The 22,022-nt window shown below is 37.8% G+C and overlaps 1 protein-coding gene across 17 annotated transcripts in view; it reads left to right on the forward strand.

Moving 5' to 3' along the window:
• Window positions 1-22,022, forward strand: part of G3BP2 (G3BP stress granule assembly factor 2) — an 80,785-nt gene that overhangs the window by 53,269 nt on the left and 5,494 nt on the right. For 6 of the 17 annotated variants that reach the window (XM_024356111.3, XM_054682994.2, XM_054683000.2 and 3 more), the window contains 7 exons: window positions 8,288-8,406; window positions 11,406-11,487; window positions 12,600-12,773; window positions 13,316-13,406; window positions 14,457-14,559; window positions 15,081-15,261; window positions 21,557-21,659. In XM_024356111.3, the coding sequence (XP_024211879.1) occupies window positions 8,312-8,406; window positions 11,406-11,487; window positions 12,600-12,773; window positions 13,316-13,406; window positions 14,457-14,559; window positions 15,081-15,261; window positions 21,557-21,659 (829 nt within the window). In that variant the 5' untranslated portion in view covers window positions 8,288-8,311. Of the gene's footprint in view, window positions 1-7,498; window positions 7,651-8,287; window positions 8,407-11,405; window positions 11,488-12,599; window positions 12,774-13,315; window positions 13,407-14,456; window positions 14,560-15,080; window positions 15,262-16,241; window positions 16,341-21,556; window positions 21,660-22,022 lie in introns of all 17 variants that reach the window. The other 11 variants (XM_054682988.2, XM_054682987.2, XM_054682989.1 and 8 more) reach the window with 3 other exon arrangements.

A 22,022-nucleotide genomic window follows, 5' to 3' on the forward strand; every position in this document is an offset into this window, starting at 1 on the left:
CAGAGGGGAAAGGGGTAAGTATCCTATAGTGGAGATAAGCTGTGTCTTAGCACCCACATAACCTTTGGTAACAGTATCTGGTAAAGAGAACTGCCTCCTGTTACTAGAGGTCTTATTCTTTTTATAATAACTAATATCAAGTACGTACAACTCAGCTCACTGCAACCTCCGCCCCCGGGTTCAAGCGATTCTCCTGCTTCAGCCTCCTGAGTAGCTGGGATTACAGGCGCCCACCACTGCACACGGCTAACTTTTTTGTGTTTTTAGTAGAGATGGGTTTTGCCATGTTGGTCAGGCTGGTCTCGAACTCCTGACCTCAGGTGATCCACCCATCTCGGCCTCCCGAAGTGCTAGAATTACAGGCGTGAGCCACTGCACCCGGCCTCTTTTTCCTTTTGTAGTTTCTGGTACATACATAGTAGCCATAAAATAAATGTTGAAATGAATTTATTTTGTATAACCCATTGACTCAGCTTGTGGATGGGAATGAATGAAGTAACACAAAGGCGCAGAGAATGAAATTGCAGAGAATATTAGGTGATTAAAATATTTGTATAGAATTTGATACAGGGATGAGAAAGTATAGTAGGAGATAAATTTGAAAGGTTGGTTATGACATTGAATGTCAGACTGGATTTCTGTGTAGGGCCTTAGATGCCAAACTGAATGCAGGTGTTTGGATTTTACTCAGTACAGTATATACTACACGTGTGATACAGGGGCTTGAAAGACTTTTGAAGAATAAAAGGTCTGAACAGGGAGTGAAAAGGAGGGCACAAATTCCAACTTCTGAATTGTAAGGATTTCACAGTTTAAGTGGCAAAGCTAAAGGGGAGAAAGTCACGACTGAGCTTTCAAGTTGAGAAGATTATGACACTTTTAACAGAAATAAGGAAATAGCTTTCTTTGGTGCATGCGTGTATTGGGACATATGTGGGTCATGTCTAGGTGTTCAGTATGTGGTGACAAATGTAAAATTTGAACTTATGGTATAGACTAGATACACGTTTAGGTAGACATGAGACCAGAAGCTGAAATTGCCAGGTTAGAAGACAGAACCTTGAGAAATTCTGCGTTTGGATGAGAAGGAAAATTTGCCTTATAGAACTCTAGAAGAGTTAGGAGGAGGTAGTCAACATTGATAATGCAGATGGGTGGAGGATTGAGAAGTCATTCGATTATTGAGAAGAATTGTGATGTTTCCAGAGAATTGCATTCAAAGGAGAGCTGAGTTATAATATTTGAGAGGGGAATAGAAGATGAAGACAGGTGTACAGTTAGTAACTTAGGGCAGAGCATGATCAATAAACTGCTATGATAAAGGCCAAAAGTACTTTAAGAGTTAATAGAGAAGAGTTATATTCTGTTGAGGAATTCAGTGGGAGTAGAAAGATTTTCAAGGGGACAGGATTTCTGCTGGGCCCAGATAAATGCATAGGGTTTCAATCATTGCAGATAGGAAGGTGTGAGATGAGTATTGGAGGAGAAGTCAAAAGTCCTGCTTCTTGTTAACAGACTTTTAGGATCTTAGTGTTGGAATGGCCTAATCTTACTTTTTTGGATGTATGGACTCTACTATGTTTGTGCCAAATCATTCAGTTAGTCTCTGGAATACCTGTAGTGACTGGCTACTTGTTAAGTAGCTCTATTTGATATTTGGACAACTCGCGTTATTCTTGTGTTATGTTTAACCCAAATCTACCTTCTTATAATTTCCATTCACTATATTCAATTAGCATTTTCAACTCATTTTAGATATTACATCTAAATTAATGTAGCCTAAGATTGATTGTTTTGGAGGCAGCCCCATTATAGTTAGTGATTCACTGAACTTTAAATGGTAAACAAAAAACCTAAATGTTTCTTACCTAAAAGGTGACGTTTTAGTCAAAGTTTGAGGAAAGGAGAGTGATAACTTTGGTTTTTACGTTATTTTGAAACTGAGGAAATATAAGTTCATTGTAGGATAATGAAGCTCAATGTGACTTTCTTTTCTAATCTGCATGTATGTCTACCAATGCTCCACTCCCTCTCAGTGTGTATTATCTACCAATACTCCACTCCCTCTCAATGTGTATAATTAATAGATTCAGAAAATATGGTGACAAATATAGAGCAATTTTCCGTGAGAGCCGAAGTGCATGTGCTTCAGGAATTAGGCAAATGCAGAGGAAACATTTTAAGAAACAGGAATGAATAAAATATTCTGATGAAGATTCACTGGGATTTTAGGTGCGATAGGCAGAGTTGGAGAGTAAAAAGCCTCTAAACTATACTGGATAATGTTTTCGGTTTTTTGTTTTTTGAGACAGAGTTTCGCTCTTGTTGCCCAGGCTGAAGTGCAAGGGTGTGATCTCAGCTTGCTGCAACCTTTGCCTCTGAGTTCAAGCAATTCTGCTGCCTTAGCCTCCTGAGTAGCTGGGACTATAGGCGCGTGCCACCAGGCCTGGCTAATTTTTTGTATTTTTAGTAGAGACGGGCTTTCACTGTGTTAGCCAGGATGGTCTCGATCTCCTGACCTTGTGATCCGCCTGCCATTGCCTCCCAAAGTGCTGGGAAGTAGGCATGAGCCACTGCGCCTGGCCTTGGATAATGTTTTCATTTGACAAGTAAAAGACGGATTTGTTCCTGAGAGAGCTTTGACTGTGTATAGAGCTAATGTATCAGAGAAAATTTTACATTGTGCATTCCTGTGTGAGATTCTTCACATTTTCAGGTGTCATTGGAAGAAGTGGAGTGTGATATATTGTATTTAACTTTTTCTAAAAAGGTTGTTAGGTGAGGCTAACAACCACCTTATTGAAGATGGTAGTTATCTTTGAAGGTGCTAATCTAAGAACTTTCTAAAGATTTCTTTTTGTGTATAAGTATCCTTTAATCTTGGCTATCTTTTTTTTTTTTTTTTAAACAGTGTCTCACTCCTGTTACCCAGGTTTGAGTGCGGTGGTGCCACCTTGGCTCGCTGCAGCCTCGACTTCCCGGGCTCAGGCATTCCTCCCACCTCAGCTTCCCGAGTAGCTGGAGCTACGCTTGCACACTACCACGCCCCGCTAATTTTTTGTATTTTTTAGTAGAGACGGGGTTTTGCCATGTTGCCTGGGCTGGTCTCAAACACCTGAGCTCAAGCGATTCACCCACTTTGGCCTCCCAAAATATTGGGATTACAGGTGTGAGCCACTGCACCAGGCCTTCTTGGCTATCTTTATAGAACTGTATAGTCTTGTAGGCTTGACCAGGGATTTCTTCTCAATTTGTTAACTAGGAAATCGAGATCCAGTAAGGTCATGAGTTTTTCATGGCCATGGATAAGATAGTTGAAACCTTTTACTCCCATATTCAGAATTTTGTTTCGTTTTGTTAACTTTTTTTAAGAAATGGAAGGTCCCAGATCTAGAAATGGATTACCTATAAGGTGATTTGCTATGAATAATAAAAATGGCACAATTCTTTCTTCTTGTAATCACTTTTATTCTGAAAGTGTAATTTGGTTTTTTCCTTTTTCTCAACCTTCTTACGTACACTGTGCATGAATTATAAATACGAACTTTATATTACTTACTCAATTTTCATAGTCTTATTTCCTGCAATACCCAAACCACGTTGTTTGATGGTTGATCTCTAGTAATCATTTTCTGGTTGATTTCTATCAATTATATTTTGGCTCTCTAAATTCTGAGTCACTTCAAATCGGAGTTATGGTTAAAGAAGTAACTGATGTAATTAGTTGAAACACTGTTCTCTCAGTAAATCTTGATTTTGTTTTACCATTCCTTTGGGAGCCTCCTCTGCACCTTAAAAGCTCAGCTTTCTATATAACCTGTTATATGCCTGTTTAGATTTTACCAGATTAGCATTGCTTTACTTATTTACCATTTGAAGTTAACTTTTCAAGTTACTGCCTTCCAATAGTTCTAAGTATTAATTTATTGAGTATTGATTAATCAAATATTACTTCTACTGCCCTTCCCTGTCTCTCTGTTCTAAATTGATGGTATGTTGGCCATTATACTTCAATGACCATGTAGATAGTGGGCAATTTGAAGCTTTTTTTGAACCTTGTTACAACAAATCTTTAGAGCATTTTGACCTGTGATATTATATATGTATTATGTACCATTTTATTTTGGTTCGAGAAACAAATATGTAAGTGACAAAAATGATAGATCAGTATGTACTCTATGAATATGATGGGAAATTTGGGATAAATGACAACAGTGTTCCTGTAGAAAATCTGGAAATCCAGAGAGAAGAAAACAATTCCCAAACCCGGAAATTCCTAATAGTATTTCTGTCACTATCAATTTAAAGAAAACTATTTTGTGTATAGTTATTTTGTTCAGAGAGTAATGTAGTATTTTCCCATGTGTTAGTATTATTTTACCATCAATTTTTATGGTGTTAAAATACATATAATTTCCATGTTTTAGTTATCTTGTTAAATTTTACCAGGTAAGTCTACTGTTCTTTACCCACCCTCATTATTCAAAATAAAAATGTTAGTTGCTTAGCTGTGTGTGTGTGTGTGTTTGTTTGTTTGTGTGTTTGAGATAGGGTCTTGTTCTGCCACCCAGGCTGCGGTGCAGTATCCTGATTAAAGCTCACTGCACACTAGACCTCTTGGGCTCAAGCAATCCTCCCAAGTAGCTGGTACTACAGGTGTGCACCACCATGTCTGGCTAATTTTAGATGGGGTTTTGCCTTGTTGCCCAGGCTGGTCTTCAGCTCCTAAGCTCAAGCAGTCTGCCCACTTCGACGTCCCAAAGTGCTGGGATTACAGGTGTGAGCCACAGCCCAGTGCTTTGTTACTTTAAATGTAGCATATGTGAGTCCTTTTTGCATTAGGGTTGTTACCCTTATTGGGAGTTTTAAGTTTTCTGGAAAATCAATGACACCTGAAATGGCAGTATTTGGATCTGCTCTTTGTGAATTAACTATTTTTGAAAGCAAGTGAGGCATTATAAAAAATTTTAAACAGATTTGGGGATTTTTGTAAATCAAGTTTGAGAGTTTAAGAAGGACAGTTAGAGGAGGGATAGTTTGTTGGAAAGGAAGAAACAAGGAACCTAAAAAACATAATGTAAAAGTTGAATTGTGAGTCACTAGAATTATGTAAAGCTACACTCTATCTGTAAGCTCTACTATAGTTGGTATTTGATTTTTATTAAAAACAGCGTCACAATTTTAATGACCTATGCGGGGCTGTCTCTGAAATTGTTTTAGTTATTTAAAGTAAACACACATGGAAATTGACTTTTTATTTTTAATTTTTTGTATAGAGATGGGGTCTCTCTGTTGGCCAGGCTGGTCTTGAACTCCTGGCCTCAAGCTTTCCTGCCACCTCCACCTCCCAAAGTGCTAGGATTACAGGCATGATCCACTGTGCCAGCCTGCAGTGTTTTTTTGTCTGTTTGTTTGTTTTGAGACAGAGTCTTACTCGGTTGCCCAGGCTGGAGTGCAGTGGTGTGATCGCGGCTCACTGCAACCTTTGTCCCCCAGGTTAAAGTGATTTTTTGTGCCTCAGTCTCCTGAGTAGCTGAGATTACAGGTGTGTGCCATCAGCTCTGCTAATTATTTGTATTTTTATTAGAGATGGGGTTTCACCATCTTGGTCAGGCTGGTCTCGAACTCCTGATCTCAAATGATCCTCCCAGCTCAACCTGAAGTTTAAGCAGGACTTTATTTATTTATTTATTGAGATGGAGCCTCACTCTGTTGCCCAGGCTGCAGTGCAGAGGCATGATCTTGGCCCACTACAAACTCTGCCTCCTGGGATCAAGCGATTCTCCTGCCTCAGCTTCCCAAGTAGCTGGGACTACAGGCACCAGCCACCACGCCTGGCTAATTTTTGTATTTTAATAGAGAAGGGGTTTTACCATTTTGGCCAGGCTGGTCTCGAACTCCTGACCTCAGGCGATCTGCCCACCTTGGCCTCCTGAGGTGCTGGGATTACAGGCGTCAGCCACCGCACCTGGCTAAGCAGGAATTTAAACTGCATCCTGATTTACCCAGTAGATACACACTTAGGAATTATGATTTTTTTTTTTTTTTTAGTACTTTTAAGTTTAATAGGTCTTTTTAAAATAAAACAGGTGGCTAGGCACGGTGGCTCACGCCTGTAATCCCAGCACTTTGGGAGGCTGAGGCAGGTGGATCACGAGGTCAGGAGTTCAAGACCAGTCTGGCTAACATGGTGAAACCCCGTCTCTACTAATAATACAAAAATTAGCCAGATGTGGTGAAACGTGCCTGTAGTCCCAGCTACTCGGGAGGCTGAGGCAAGAGAATTGCTCTGCCGGGAGGCAGAGGTTGCAGTGAGCCAAGATCGTACCACTGGACTCCAGCCTGGGCAACAGAGCAAGACTCCATCTCAAAAATAAAATAGGTTATATTTCATATTTTTCTCTCCTCCTAATCTCCAATTTCTAATGTTGTAATTTTGACTGTTCTGGGGATTATATTCTTTTTTTTTTATTTGTTTTTTTGAGACGAGTCTCGCTCTGTCGCCCAGGCTGGAGTGCAGTGGCGCGATCTTGGTTCACTGCATCCTCCGCCTCCCGGGTTCAAGCAATTCTCTGCCTCAGCCTCCGGAGTGGCTGGGATTACAGGCACCCACCACCACACCTGGCTAATTTTTTTATTGTTAGTAGAGATGGGGTTTCACCATCTTGGCCAGGCTGGTCTTGAACTCCTGACCTTGTGATCCACCCGCCTCGCCTCCCAAAGTGCTGGGATTACAGGTGTGAGCCACCGTACCTGGCCCTGGGGATTATATTCCTACAGTAAATGATAAGTTTTGTTTGTGGCTCACACCTGAAGTGAGAGGATCACTTGAGGCCAAGAGTTTGAGACCAGTCAGGGGATTGTAGCAAGACCTCATCTCTGCTAAAAATAAAAATTAAAAAATTTTAAAAAATTAGCCAGGTGCATGCTTATAGTCCCAGCCACTCAGGAGATTGAGCGGGGAGGATCGCTTGAGCCTGAGCCTGAGCCTGAGCCTGGCAGTTGAGGCTGCAGTGAGCCATGATTGCACCACTAAACTCCAGCCTAGGTGACAGAGCGAGACCCTGTCTCAGAAGACAAAAATAGGAAATTGTATTTATTTCATGTTAGTTGTTCTTGTTGGTTTTAACTTTGAGGCACATTATCATAGCACCTAACCCATTCTGTTAAGTTTCCAGTTTGCTTGTTTATATTTCTTGACAGACTATAAACTCCTTGAGGGCTAGAGACTTATCTTGTTCACCAGAGTATTTCATTTATTATAAACAGTATCTCATGTAGTTAGATGCTTAATTAGTGGAAAGAAAGACATAATATCAAAGGTAAAAAATGATTCTCTCTAAGTACTGAAGTTATAGCTGGTGATTAATCATTGTTACCATTTTGAAAATGGTGAACTTAATTCCCAGAAGGAAAGAGAATACAAACACAAGTCATGGTGCTTTGCCATGAGTGTTATCTCTGAGTCTTAACTTGTGCCCTCTGTCTTGCTTCCTAGGATAAAACCACTGGAATCCAGGAATGTAGTAGATTTTGGTCCCCAAAGGAAAAAGGCACTGTGAATAGAAGGACTTGTACGTAGTCTGAGGCAGCATTGGACCTCCTGGGGATAAGAAATTGAACAAAGATGCTATTTCCCTTTACTGAAGGGTAGGGAAATCAAGAAAGAGAGAGAAAGGGAGACACAAATGTTGGAGGTTACCTTATGGATAGTAGTTAGGAATGTATTGTTTTGCTATTTGTTGTAAGTTGCTTTTTAATAGTGGCATTAATTTTGTTCCCATTTGTATGACTAAGAAAATTTATTTCAGGTTAGGCCGGGCACGGTGGCTCACGCCTGTAATCCCAGCACTTTGGGAGGCCGAGGCGGGCGGATCATCTGAGGTCAGGAGTTCGAGGCCAGCCTGACCAACATGGAGAAACCCCGTCTCTACTAAAAATACATAATTAGCCAGGTGTGGTGGCGCATGCCTGTAATCCCAGCTACTCGGGAGGCTGAGGCAGGAGAATCGCTTGAACCCGGGAGGCGGAGGTTGCAGTGAGCTGAGATTGCGCCATTGCACTCCAGCCTGGGCAAGGAGAGTGAAACTCCGTCTCAAAAAAAAAAAAAAAAAATTATTGCAGGTTAGTCTGATGGTAGTGGGTTATCAGAACTTATTAACATTAGTGTCACTAAAATTGGTATACAACTCCCCACGGCTAAATTTGGCTAAAAAGAAAATTTATTTCATGGTGGTTGATGACTAAGATGACTTTTTAATAGTTATTCTTGTGTTTGCTCCCTCAGCATTTGACATTGTGCAGCAAAGAAATGGTTATGGAGAAGCCCAGTCCGCTGCTTGTAGGGCGGGAGTTTGTGAGGCAATATTATACTTTGCTGAATAAAGCTCCGGAATATTTACACAGGTAAATTTTAAACAAATAATTTGGTATTTTTATCTACTTTTTTTTGGGTATGACTATATATATTTTGCATTTCCTGTCTCCTCATTATCTGACAATATCTTTGTAAACATGTCTAAACTGTATTCAATATTTTATTCATTTGATGGCAAAAAGTGTTTTTAACTGCAACTCACAGTAATAAAAACATTTTATGTCATATTCTGGTACATAACACTTTCATATCTATATATGCACACGCTTATTCTTATATGTACTCTAGTATTTTATTTTTAGAGTCATGGTCTCCTCTGTCACTCAGGCTGGAGTGCAGTGATATGATCATAGCCCACTGTGGCCTCAAACTTTTGGCCTCAAGCGATCTCCCAGCTTGCAGCTTGCCTGCCCAAAGTACTGGGATTACAGGCATGAGCCACCAAGCCCGACCTTTATTTCATTAAAAAAAAAAAAAAAAAAAAAAACTTTGGGGGCAGGTGCTGGAGAACTATATAAGGTTTACATGAGGCTGGACACAGTGGCTCGCTCACTCATGTAATCCCAACGCTTTGGGAGGCTGAGGCAGGTGGATCACTTGAGGGTCAGGAGTTTGAGACCAGCCTGGCGAACATGGTGAAGCCTCGTCTCTGCTAAAAATACAAAAATTAGCCGGGTGTGTGGCAGGCGCCTGTAGTTGTATCTACTTAGGAGGCTGAGTCAGGAGAATTGCTTGAATCTGGGAGGTGGAGGCTGCAGTGAGCGAGGATCGTGCCACTGCACTCCAGCCTGGGTGACAGAGTGAGGCTTCGTCTCAAAAGACCATATCTTGGGTTTGACCAACTAATGGGTTCCAATATGCAGTTTGAAATCAACAGCTTAAATCTTTTTTTTAAAGTTCTCCCAAACAGTGTTGGGGGATGAATCAGTTAAATGATTATACTGTGAAAATTTGTATTTCTTCTAATCTGTAAAATAGTATTCCTTTGTAAAACAGCAGTAATAACCTTACTGTTTTAACAAGAGGTGGACATCTGTAGGCTTGTTTTTTCCAGAGATTGAAGTGAAATTGATTTATATTATGGGTAGTATTTAATTTTTGTTCTTCTTGGTGTATCTTAGCAAGTAGAAGATAGGTGAAACTCTTACAAGAATTAGACTTTGTAAGTATTGCAGAACACACTGGCCAGATGGGTTAAGGATAAATATATTGCCACTTACTGTGAGAAAGGCTGTTTAAAAGACTTAAATTCCTTTATCTGTAGGTCATCTTAATTAGCATTTTAGTAGCAATTTGTCTTGCTCTGTTGAACATGTGTAATCTGTTTTACTTGAGGCATTTTTATATTTACTGTTTGCTTGGCTCTATTTGTAATTACTTTACGTATGTATATTATGTATTCCTTATGACAGTCTTAAAGTGAAGTTACTTTTATTAGCTCTCTACCTATTAGACAGTTGAGGTTAGTAATTCATCTAGGATCACTCAGTAAGTAAACAAGCTAACCATAGCCAGTATTCAGGCCCAGTTTTGAGTAGTGTCCCCAACCATTCTATTAGAATGTAGTATATATAAAGTGTAACTAACATGTATCTTCCCCTCAAATAAATGCAAAATGAATAACTGTATGTCATTCTCTAATTGTAAAAATAAAGATTTTTTTATGACAATGTATGTGAGGGAGTTTGGGGGAAGATACAGAATTAATAGGGCCTTTTGATATCTGAAATTTGGTCTTTTCATGATACAGGGTTTTTTGTTTTCTTTAGTGACCAAGAACAAATTTTAAAACAATAAGGCCCTACACCATCATGTTTAAACAGTAACCGACTTCTGTTTTAGACCTAGCTTATTTGACCAATTTCTTTCTTAATGAAAATTCAGGTTGTTATAATTTTCCACTTGTGGTAAGCAACACTAATGAATATCCTGAAACATGCATTATTTGTGCACGTTGCTAGTTAGTTATTTTCTTAGATACTTTCCTGGAAGAATTAATGCATCAAAGAGATGATCATTCTGAGGCTTTTCATGTGTATACACACACAGCCAAACTGTTCTGTAGAAAACATTGCCAGTAGTACATGAGAGAAAATAGTTTAATGATAAGAGTAGTGGTTAAAAGCATGGACTCTCAAGTTAGACTGACTAGGTTCTTATCTTGGGTGCCCCACTTGATAGGTATATTACCTTAGGGGAGTTAATTTAACCTCTTCTGAACCTCAGCTTGTTTATTTAGATAATAGCACTTCATGAGATTGTTAAGAAAGTTAAGTGAATCAGTACACATAATACACTAAAAACATTGCTTAGCATAAAGGAAGCTCTTACATGTTTTATTACTATAGGAGTTGTGTTTTCATTGTGAAAAAATTAGCTTCACGTCTTTGAGCTTAATTTAGAAAGATGTTAATTCTAATTGCTTTGGATAATGCCAATAAAAGACTAATTTACACATACTTAAGAACAGTACAAAAATATTAAAAAGAAATTAGATGCTGGCGTAATTTTGGATTTTAGACTTGGTCTCTGAATTATTTCAGTTATTTTAAATCTAAACAGTTTAAGCCTTTAGAATTAGTAATCATTTGGAGATCTGGATACAGTATTAAACTCTGATTCCCAAACAAATCTAGGTAGCTGAGTCTTTGTATCTGAAGAAAAAAACAGGGTCAATTACTATAGCATCTGTATTTAGAATGTACTAAATCATCAAAAATATCCGATTTTTCCACTTAACAAAAAATAGATGTGAATATCTAATGATTGTCTACTTACTGTGCCAGATAAACTAAGCCTTCTGTGTGCATTAGTCATTTAATCCTTACAACAACCATATGGAATAGTTCCTGTTCCAGTTTTATAACCAAGGAAGCTGAACTTGAAGACCTTAAGTAACTTACCTGTCCAAGATTACGCAACTAATTAGTGACAGAGCCGTATCCGGAACCTAGTCTATGACATCAGAATTCTGCTTCTTAGGCTTCTCTTGACAATTCAGTGTTAATCATCAATTATGGTTTTGCAGGTTTTATGGCAGGAATTCTTCCTATGTTCATGGTGGAGTAGATGCTAGTGGAAAGCCCCAGGAAGCTGTTTATGGCCAAAATGTAAGTATCAATTTCATATGTAGTTTAGAAATTTTGTGTTAAGATGGAGATTTTAAAAAATAGCCTTCTTGTGTCCATGGCTTTTTCTTTCTTTCTTTCTTTCTTTTTTTTTTTTGAGACGGAGTTTTGCTCTTGTTGCCCAGGCTGGAGTGCAGTGGTGCGATATCAGCTCACCACAACCTCCGCCTCCCAGGTTCAAGCAGTTCTCCTGCCTCAGCCTCCCAAGTAGCTGAGATTACAGGCATGCACCACCACACCCGGCTAATTTTGTATTTTTAGTAGAGACGGGGTTTCTCTATGTTGAGGCTGGTCTCGAACTCCCAACCTCAGGTGATCCGCCCGCCTCAGCCTCCCAAAGTGCTGGGATTACAGCCGTGAGCCACCGCGCCCGGCCGGCTTTTTTTTTTTTCTCCCAATATGATTGTTATTGGTAACTGAAATTTATGTTTGACAGTAATTGTCAGCATAAATTGTCAGTAGTTGCTCAGTTTGACAATAATTGTCAAACATGCTTGAGTTCTTAAACATCATTTTTGTATGAAACATGGTGTTATATTACGATGGCTACAAAGGAGAAAATGGTATGTTTTATATCATTGATGTATTTTATACATGAGATAGTTGAGACAGTGTATTAAGTTTATACAAATCTGAGCTAAACCCTATGCTATAGGAATGCACAGAAATGTATGTTTCCTATGGCCTAACAGGGAAGGAAGACTTTGTGTAGAGGATGTGAGACCACAAGATTTGGCCTTACCAAATAAGGAATTATAAGTAGACAAAAAATAGCATCAGCAAACACACAGTAAAATTATGTGTAAGTTCAAGGAGCAGTCAACACAATTTGTGAGAATGACCAAATACTTACTACAGAAAAGTGGGAGAAAGCTGTATAAAGCCCAGATTACTGCACAATATTGGAGAGCTATTGTGATTTCTTCTTTAGGAGCATCATTCTGGCAGTGATGCACAGCATGGTCGTTGGATTCAGTTCAGGAAGATTAGTTAATATTGCAGAGTTGTAAGGAAATCAATGAGGGTAGGTAATATTATTGTGTAGGTAATGCAGTATCACAGAGTTTATATTTTTCCCTCCCTCCCTAATAAAGGATATACACCACAAAGTATTATCTCTGAACTTCAGTGAATGTCATACTAAAATTCGTCATGTGGATGCTCATGCAACCTTGAGTGATGGAGTAGTTGTCCAGGTCATGGGTTTGCTGTCTAACAGTGGACAACCAGAAAGAAAGTTTATGCAAACCTTTGTTCTGGCTCCTGAAGTAAGTTTCTCATTTCACTTAGTTTTCATTTATATGGTTGCTAGTTGGTTGAAGTGTCCAGAGGTTTCTTCTAATAGGTTTAGATTTGCATATTGTTATTTTTGGGGAGTTTGTGTTTGACCTGTTGTTTGAGTGAGTGCGTGTGTGTACATGTGCTTTGACTATTTGGAATTAAAAATCAAATACTGATACAAGTTTGTAAATAGATGATTAAGATTACATTAATACAAAAAATATATTGGTATATTTGAAAGGTTACATTTGAAAACAAAATAGAAAAGTTCTTTTGGTTTCTTTTCTATTAAATAGCTGTTTCTTGAGTTCTACTAGGTTGGTGCAAAAGTAATTGCGAGTTTTGCTATTACGTTTTTTTGAGTGACCTTTTTATTTTATATAAACATCATAGCATGTTCAGCATTGGAAAATTATATTGAGTCAAGATCTCTAGTATTAAAATGAGAAATTGTGTATGCCATGTAATTTGCTCTTTTATATAATACCAGATTTCTGGATATTTATGGAATAAATGTTGTTTCCTATAGGGATCTGTTCCAAATAAATTTTATGTTCACAATGATATGTTTCGTTATGAAGATGAAGTGTTTGGTGATTCTGAGCCTGAACTTGATGAAGGTGAGGTTACTTTGAAGATATGAAGATAGAAGGGTTCTGTTGGTACTCTTTATGGACTAATTTCTATAAGTATGACATCTACGGAAATTTGCTTCTTTATTGTAACTGTGTCAAACATCCTTTTTTCATGGTTTTGTTGTTGTCGTCGTTGTTACAAAAAGATGTCCATTGTTTGAAAATATACAAAATTTGGATGTCAAGGAAAAAGGTTCCCCTCAGTCTCATCCTCTGTAGATAACCAAGTTTGGTGCCTATTGGAGAAGGTTTTTGGATTCTATACTTGGCAACATGTATTTTTATAAATGTGGAATTACACTGACTCAAAGCTTCCTTTTTTTTTAATGTAATATGTCTTTGTTGGCTGTCTATGTTGTGGCTATGCCATAATTATTTAATTGATCTTCCATTGATGTACAGTGGTTAGTTTATCATTATTGCTCTATTAAATATATGTGACAAAGGAAGCTAAATTGTGGCTTTAATATAACTTTTTTCCTTTTACTAAAAGATTTGTTTTTTTCTAATAGAGTACAATAAATATTAAGCTTCATCCTTGCTCTCCAGTTTTTGAGAGAACAGGGGATATTGTAGTTGAATGCCTTTGTTATTAAAAAAAAAAAAAAAATTGGGGGAGCCGAGCGCGGTGGCTCATGCCCGGAATCCCAGTGTTTTGGGAGGCCAGGGCGGGTGGATCACTTGAGGCCAGGAGTTCGGGACCAGCCTGGCCAATGCAGTGAAAACCCCATCTCTACTTAAAAAAAAAAATTAGCTGGGCATGATGGTGCATACCTATAACCCCAGCTACTCAAGAGGCTGAGGCAGGAGAATCGTTTGAACCCAGAAGGCGGAGGTTGCAGTGAGCCAAGATCACACCACTGCACTCCAGCCTGGGCAACAGAGCAAGACTCCATCTCAAAAAAAAAAAAAGGAAAGAAAATTGTCAAATTTTCTTTTTTGCTATCATACCACTTCCTTAAACATGTTAAAAATATGTCCGTTAGAAATTGTGAAGCCTCTTTAAAAAAGATGTGCTGTATTATGTATTGTCAGAATCAGAAGATGAAGTAGAAGAGGAACAAGAAGAAAGACAACCATCTCCTGAACCTGTGCAAGAAAATGCTAACAGTGGTTACTATGAGGCTCACCCTGTGACGTAAGCATACTATTTGCAAGGTTAAATTTGGTCTGAACTATGTCAGCAAGGTGGTTTTTGTTCCTAGAATTATTGTTGAAAGTAAATTCTTGATAAAACCACCTATTATGTCAGTATTTGAGTACCTATTGTGTATATGCAAGAAATTTGGAAAGAATGGTTTTATTTAATACAAAAATTGAACATGGCTTGCACCAAAACAGTGGTTCCTTACTGATTATGTAGAGTGTTGAAGACAACACAGAGTAAGCATTTTATTTTTATAAAAGATAAGGTTTATAGTTAGCACTAAAGTAAACATTCTTAGTAATTCAGTTTTGAAATGGTGGGGTTAAAGAACTGCTACTTGAGAGTATTATTCCTTCTGTCTTATAGCTCTTTTTGGAATTTTGCTTTGAATACTTTGTAGATCTAGAACAAGTTATTGGCATATAACTAGTTACACCCATTGGATTAGAGAGAAATTGAATTTTTTCTTACTTGAACTACCACTAAAAAGTGAACTAAATATTTTATTGTAGTAATGGCATAGAGGAGCCTTTGGAAGAATCCTCTCATGAACCTGAACCTGAGCCAGAATCTGAAACAAAGACTGAAGAGCTGAAACCACAAGTGGAGGAGAAGAACTTAGAAGAACTAGAGGAGAAATCTACTACTCCTCCTCCGGCAGAACCTGTTTCTCTGCCACAAGAACCACCAAAGGTTAGATCAAAGAACTCTTTAGACTTACAACATCACATGTTCAAATTTGGTGCTGTTAATGAAGTATGACCTTTTTCTATTATGTTAAATTGTTTAGTAAATTATTTTATGTATATGAAAGAAGCTGTGGGGTTTGTTACCTGAGAAAATGTTATTGTTTCCCTGCCCTGCAAAATACCCCTCTAAGAGTGAAACTTATAACTTAAGATGAATCCTTGTCTGTATGCATTGTTTAGTAACTTATATGAAATTATTTGGATCCATGTATAGAGCTGTCAGTTGTTCTTTCATTCTGTATTAAATTCTCTGAGCACAGATACACCAGGAATCATGCAGTTTCCCAACTTAAACAAGTTGGTCTATAATTAAAAGAAGAGATACCTGTTGTTTGTGGTTTAAATGGGATCAGTTTCCTTTCTACACCAATTAAACTATCTTGGAAAGATGAGTGACATCCTTAGTGTATCATGTAAGCCTACCTGAAACTTCTTTTATCTTTCTTCAAAGTCAAAGGTTAAAGTATATTTCAGTGGTGATAGGAGGAGATTCTTTGTTCAATTTGTGAATGTCAGAGTTTCCAGCTAATACTCTCTTTTTTCCTATCCTTCCCTCTCCCGTTAACACCATCACACACCCTATCTTACCCCCAAAGGGGAAATAAATTGTTTCTATTAGGTTCAGGTTTTTCTAGCATGTTTGTTAGTGGTTTTGTTTGCCACTTGCTCATCTACTTAGAGTACGTAGGAACTTGCTTATGGTTTTACTTAGTAGTCAGACAAAAGTTATAAATAAGCTTGCATAATGAGATTTTGAAAGCTGGCACATAGACTGGCATGTGTGTGTGTGCCTTTCTTTTAGGAGTCTTCCAATATAGAGCAATAGTTTAGAAATGAAAAGAAAATATATATTTGGAAGTTTCCCTATAGGAATGTTGGTGGTTTTCCATGATTAGTAGTCTAGGTTTGTTGCATTTCCTGCAGGCTTTCTCCTGGGCTTCAGTGACCAGTAAAAACCTGCCTCCTAGTGGTACTGTTTCTTCCTCTGGAATTCCACCCCATGTTAAAGCACCAGTCTCACAGGTAACCAATCTGTGAACACATTGGATTGTATCCTTGTTACATTGCCAATTGCTTATTTTTAAAATACTTTTAAAAATGAGTCAATCAGAAATTATGGATTAAATATACAAAAAACTTGTATTATATGTCAGTGCACCCATTTTAATGTCAAATCTCCATTCATCATCTACATAGGTGGTATTTGGGGTTTGGGTGTGTGAAATACAGATTAAGTTGGTTTTTACCAGTATATAATATTGTCATTTAAAAGGCTTCTTAAAATAACAAAAAGAATGTTCTTTTTTCAAAAACTTCAAATTCTATTTAGCAAAAATATTTTAGGTAAGAAATTCGGAGAGGCACAAAGTAGTGTGGAGTAATAAAGAAGCGTTTTTTTTTTTTTTTTTTAAAAGCAAAAAAAAAAAACCAGGAAACTTTTTAACATACGCTGCCTAAGCTCTCAGTGTGTAAGTGGTTCACACCACTTAATTGAAGCCTGTACCAACTTATGACTGTAGTGTTCACCTTAACTGATCATTCTAGTATTCTGCTTTTTGTCTGTTTGTCATCTTACCCATTTCAGAGCTTTCAAAAATGTGAAAATAAGACACTGCCTACCTAAGAAGTTTGTTAGATTTAGTTTAGAATGAACTAAATTCTAATTAAGTTTAGCAGCATATAAAGGGTGTCCAATTTTTTCCCTACATTTTGCATTAAACTTCATTCCACTAGAAAATTTATGTTTGAAATGTTAGTATATAAATGTATCTTTTATATGTTCTAAGCAGTGAAATTTTGAGGTTTTAAAAGTAGTAATTTTTAGTTTTTTGGTGTTGGGACACGTAATCAGCTACATAAAAGTAGAATACGCCCATGATACTTTTTTTTTTTTTCATTTGGGTATTCAGGAAATGCGTGGTTACCCTTATGCAAGATGGTCACCCAGAGTTCCATCTTAACAAAGGAAATTAGTTTGTGCAGTATTGTTTGTGCTTTTCTACCCATATGAAGACCCAATAAATAACTTTTGGCCCTTCTTTTGGAATCTTCATTTCCTATCAGATTTGGATTTGGAACCTTTGGATTATTTCATTTCAGAGAGTTTAAACAGTTAAAAGTTAAAATAGCTAGTGCTTATGCCTTTGATATGCGCCAAGCATTGTGTGAAGCACTTTTTGTTCATTTTCAGTGAATCCTCACAACCACCCTGTCAGGGTGGGTACTATTGTTTCTGTTTTAGAGATCAAAAAATTGAGGTCTAGAGTAACTCACAGACATTTATGTACATAGTAGGGTTGGGCTTTGAAGTCATGCAGTTGGACATGAGTCCATATGTGGCTCATGTAAACGTTTATTTTTTTGAGACAGAGTCTCGCTCTGTCGCCCAGGCTGGAGTGCAGTGGCAGTGGCAGTGGCGTTATCTTAGCTCACTGCAACCTCCACCTCCCCAGCTCAAGTGATTCTCCTGCCTCAGCCTCCTGAATAGCTGGGATTATAGGTGCCCGCCACCATGCCTGGCTAATTTTTGTATATTTAGTAGAGACGGGGTTTCACCATGTAGACCAGGCTGGTCTCAAACTCCTGACCCAAGTGATCCACCCGCATTGGCCTCCCAAATGGTGGGGATTACAGGCATGAGCCACTGCGCCCAGCCTCATGTAAACCTTATGCAATTCTCCAGCACCTTGCTGGAGAGTCATGTATCTTATCTGTATTTGCATCAAAGAGGACTCTTAAGACGTGCCTGATTAAATCCTAGTCTCTTGCCCAGAAAAATACCTTCATATTTATCTCAAGTAGTTTGCCTTAAATATATTTTTGAAGTTAGTTGTAGGAAATGAAGTTGTATTTCCTATGCCACCCCTTTAATAAAACAAAAATTTTAAATGTTTAGAATTTAAACTTTAAAAGAACTTTCTAATGTCTTTAGGCTATACTTAAAATGGATTCATGATATTTCTACTTGATTTAATAATCCTTCAATTTTAGTTTGTTACTTTTGTGTAGTATTCATTTCCTTGTACTTTGAACATAGATTATTGATAAAAGGAAGTTAATTCCAGGGTATTGGTAGGCATTAACTTAGAAGTAGGTAAGTTAATTTCTTGAATAAAAGATTTTGTCTGGAAATTGACTAGTTCACCTACAAAGCTTATGTTTAGTTGAAGGGCTTATTATTTGTGGTTATACCTGCTTTTATTGACTTGATTTGATGGTTCTGTACTTACTTCATATTCTGTTTGACCTTCATTTGTGGGTTTGTCATTTGATCATACTTTCTGGTTGCATGGAATTAATTTTAAGGCCCTCTACTGTGTGGCATATTGGCCATTTTATCTGTTCAGAAAAACTAGTTTTAATCATGAAACTGGAGACCTGAAGAATTATAAGTATGCAGCTGACTTAGTTAACATATGTCAATCAGTTACTGAAAGGGACAGTGTTAGCTTTTTGTTCTTGTATTTTTCTTGAACTGGCATCATCAGATATCTACTTAAAGTCAGATTCCTAAATCAATGGCATGAATTATTTGTAAGATGTTGGAAATTATTAATATTTAACTTTATCTGTTTTTAATTTTCATCCTTAAAGAATAAGGAAGAACTTTATTTTGCTACTTGTAGTTACTCGTGTTTTGATAATCTGTTTTGAAAAGAATTTAAATCAGTCAAGACCAGGGCCTCAAGTTCTTTGATAACATTTGGATTGAATGAGTCTAAGGTTTTTCTTAAATTTTGTAATAAAGGTGCATTTAGTGTTTTTATTAATTGCCAGTAATACACTCACTTTATTAAACTTTGACAGAGTACGTTTATTCTCTAATTCTGTTTATATTCATACTGAAGTATGCTTTTAGGCCCCCTTAGTTGAAGTTTCTAAATAACTGCCTTTTTCAGCATCACATTTTGCATCAAATTATTATATAGAATTAAACCCCAAATACAGATAGCGGTGGTCTCAGGGCTGTCACTTACGTATCTTTGTCAGACATAGAACATTATCCTGCATGTTTTGGGTCAGAGAACTAAAAATGTAATTTAATTTAAATGAACAAATAGTTACTGAACATCTATGTCTCATAGCACTGTGCTTGGTTCTTTGGGTGATGTAAAAGTAAGTTAAGATATGGGCCTTGGGCACTGGCGTGCCTGTAGTCTCAGCTGCTTGGGAGGCTGAGGCAGGAGGATCACTTGAGCCTAGGAATTTGAGGTTACAGTGAGCTATGATTGTGCCACTGCACTCCAGCCTGGGCAATAGAGTAAGACTGTGTCTCTCTAAAAAAATAAAAGATACAGACTTTATAGGAGTAAATACATATAAATAACAACAAAACCTGGAGAGAGTTATATAACTAGTAGAATTCTAGAATATGGTAAGCAACTTCATCTTGAGGGAATAGGACATTGACAGAGGAAAACAGAATTTAGGAAGAGGCAGGCAAACTTGGTTAAACTGTTAGCATAGGAGTTAATATTCCTTTTGGTTACAGTGGCTGAAATCATTTACATTAAATTGTCATTTTTGAAAGAAGCTTTTCTTTTTTTTTTTTTTTGAGACGGAGTTTCTCTCTTGTTGCCCAGGCTGGAGTACAATGATCTGCTCACCGCAACCTCCGCCTCCCAGGTTCAAGTGATTCTCCTGCCTCAGCCTCCCTAGTAGCTGGGATTACAGGCATGTGCCACCACACCCGGCTGATTTTGTATTTTTAGTAGAGACAGGGTTTCTCCATGTTAGTCAGAGTGGTCTCGAACTCCCGACCTCAGGTGATCTGCCCGCCTCGGCCTCCCAAAGTGCTGGGGTGACAGGCATGAGCTACCGCGCCTGGCCGAAGGAAGCATTTTTGTGTCAGAATTTGTCCTTGTAAATTACAATATCTGTTATATAAATGATTAAAGAGTTTGAGCCACTGCATGGACTGAGGTCCTCAGAGATGACCACTTTTTTATTTATTTACTTATTTATTTCTGTGAGAAGGAGTTTCACTCTTGTTGCCCAGGCTGGAGTGCAGTGGCGTGATCTTGGCTCACTGCAACCTCCGTCTTCTGGGTTCAAGCGATTCTCCTGCCTCAGCCTCCCAAGTAGCTGGGGTTACAGGTGCCTGCCACCACACCCAGCTAATTTTTTGTATTTTTAGTAGAGACTGGGTTTCGCTATATTGGGCAGGCTGGTCTCAAACTCCTGACCTCAGGTGATCCGCACGGCTTGGCCTCCCAAAGTGCTGGGATTACATGGAGATGACCATCTTTAAAGATGGGACTGAAATTACTAGCTTTCTGAGTTGAGGACATGTTCTCCATATCCTGTTGGGTGTTTTCAGCATCCTTTGTAGGCTCATATATTTGTCTCTCCTTGGACCATAAATATTTGGGTAGTAGAAGGTCTGAAGAGGTTGGGAATACTGAAAATGCTGTTGTCTTGAGGAAAAGGTAATAGCAGACGCCGATGTAATTTTGTTTTAAAAATAATTATATGTTTAATTCAGCAGTTGGCAGAAACTTTTGGGAGGCATCTTAAACTGTCCTATTACTCCCAGCCCCCTAGTTAAGGAAAATCGTTGGGACCAATACTTCAAATGCATATTTTTCTCATAAGGAAGAACAGTAGGGAGCTAAAGGACTTTAACTATTTGAGATGCTACATACAAGTTCCTATAAGTTTCTGTCATTTTTTTAACATGCATTTTAACCTTACAGGTAGCAATTTCAGGTGTTAGAGCAAGCTAATTTTTATACTTTGAACTATAAAAATACTGATTTTAAGATTATGGGCAGAGATTTAGGCAATACTACTGAGCACTGTTACATTTGAAGGATAGCAAATTAGATTTTCAGAAATTATGTGTTATGTATTCTTGTCTAAGATGAAGATGGCTTTTAATTTGGTTTATGTATTTACATGGAGTGGTTCATCTTGCATTTTTGTGATTTTTTTTGGTAGCAATACCTTTTATGCTATTTCAGTGTTGATATAACTTTAATGAAAAAATGTGACTGTAAAAAGCAGCTTATTGTGAGTTACACAGCATTAAGTGGGAAAACAAAAGCTACCTACAGTCCTAGATTGGTACAGAATATCTTGATAAAAATTTATTTTTCTCATACATAGGACACTATGTTAAAAACATTCTAAACTTAAAACTACTGTTATGTCTGCTAGTGACTTGTCGTTAGTTGCTTTGGTTGGTTTTTCTCCAGTGGAGTGTTTTTTATAATGTTTTTTTTTTCTTTATATTTTAGCCAAGAGTCGAAGCTAAACCGGAAGTTCAATCTCAGCCACCTCGTGTGCGTGAACAACGACCTAGAGAACGACCTGGTTTTCCTCCTAGAGGACCAAGACCAGGTGAGTCAGCTCCTTTATAGCCTTTAGCATTTAACATTTGTAAGGCTGTAAAAGACTGAACTTAAACAAAAAACTATGATGTGTTCTATACACAGACCCATATAGTCTCAAATTGCTTAAAGATGTGATGTGAGCAACCCGCTAAATAGTGTCTGGGGCCAAATAACCAATTTTTAGGGAGGATTGGTTGACATGCCATGGTGACATATTTTGAAGGTGTAAAAGACTTAAGTCTTATTTGGTTATTGTCACGGTTTTTTTTTGTTGTTGTTTTTGTTTTTTTTTTTTTTTTTTTTTTGAGGCGGAGTCTTGCTCTGTCGCCAGGCTGGAGTACAGTGGCGTGATCTCAGCTCACTGCAACCT

Source organism: Pan troglodytes, chromosome 3 (genome assembly GCF_028858775.2).
Source record: "Pan troglodytes isolate AG18354 chromosome 3, NHGRI_mPanTro3-v2.0_pri, whole genome shotgun sequence".
Classification (NCBI taxonomy): Eukaryota; Metazoa; Chordata; class Mammalia; order Primates; family Hominidae; genus Pan; species Pan troglodytes.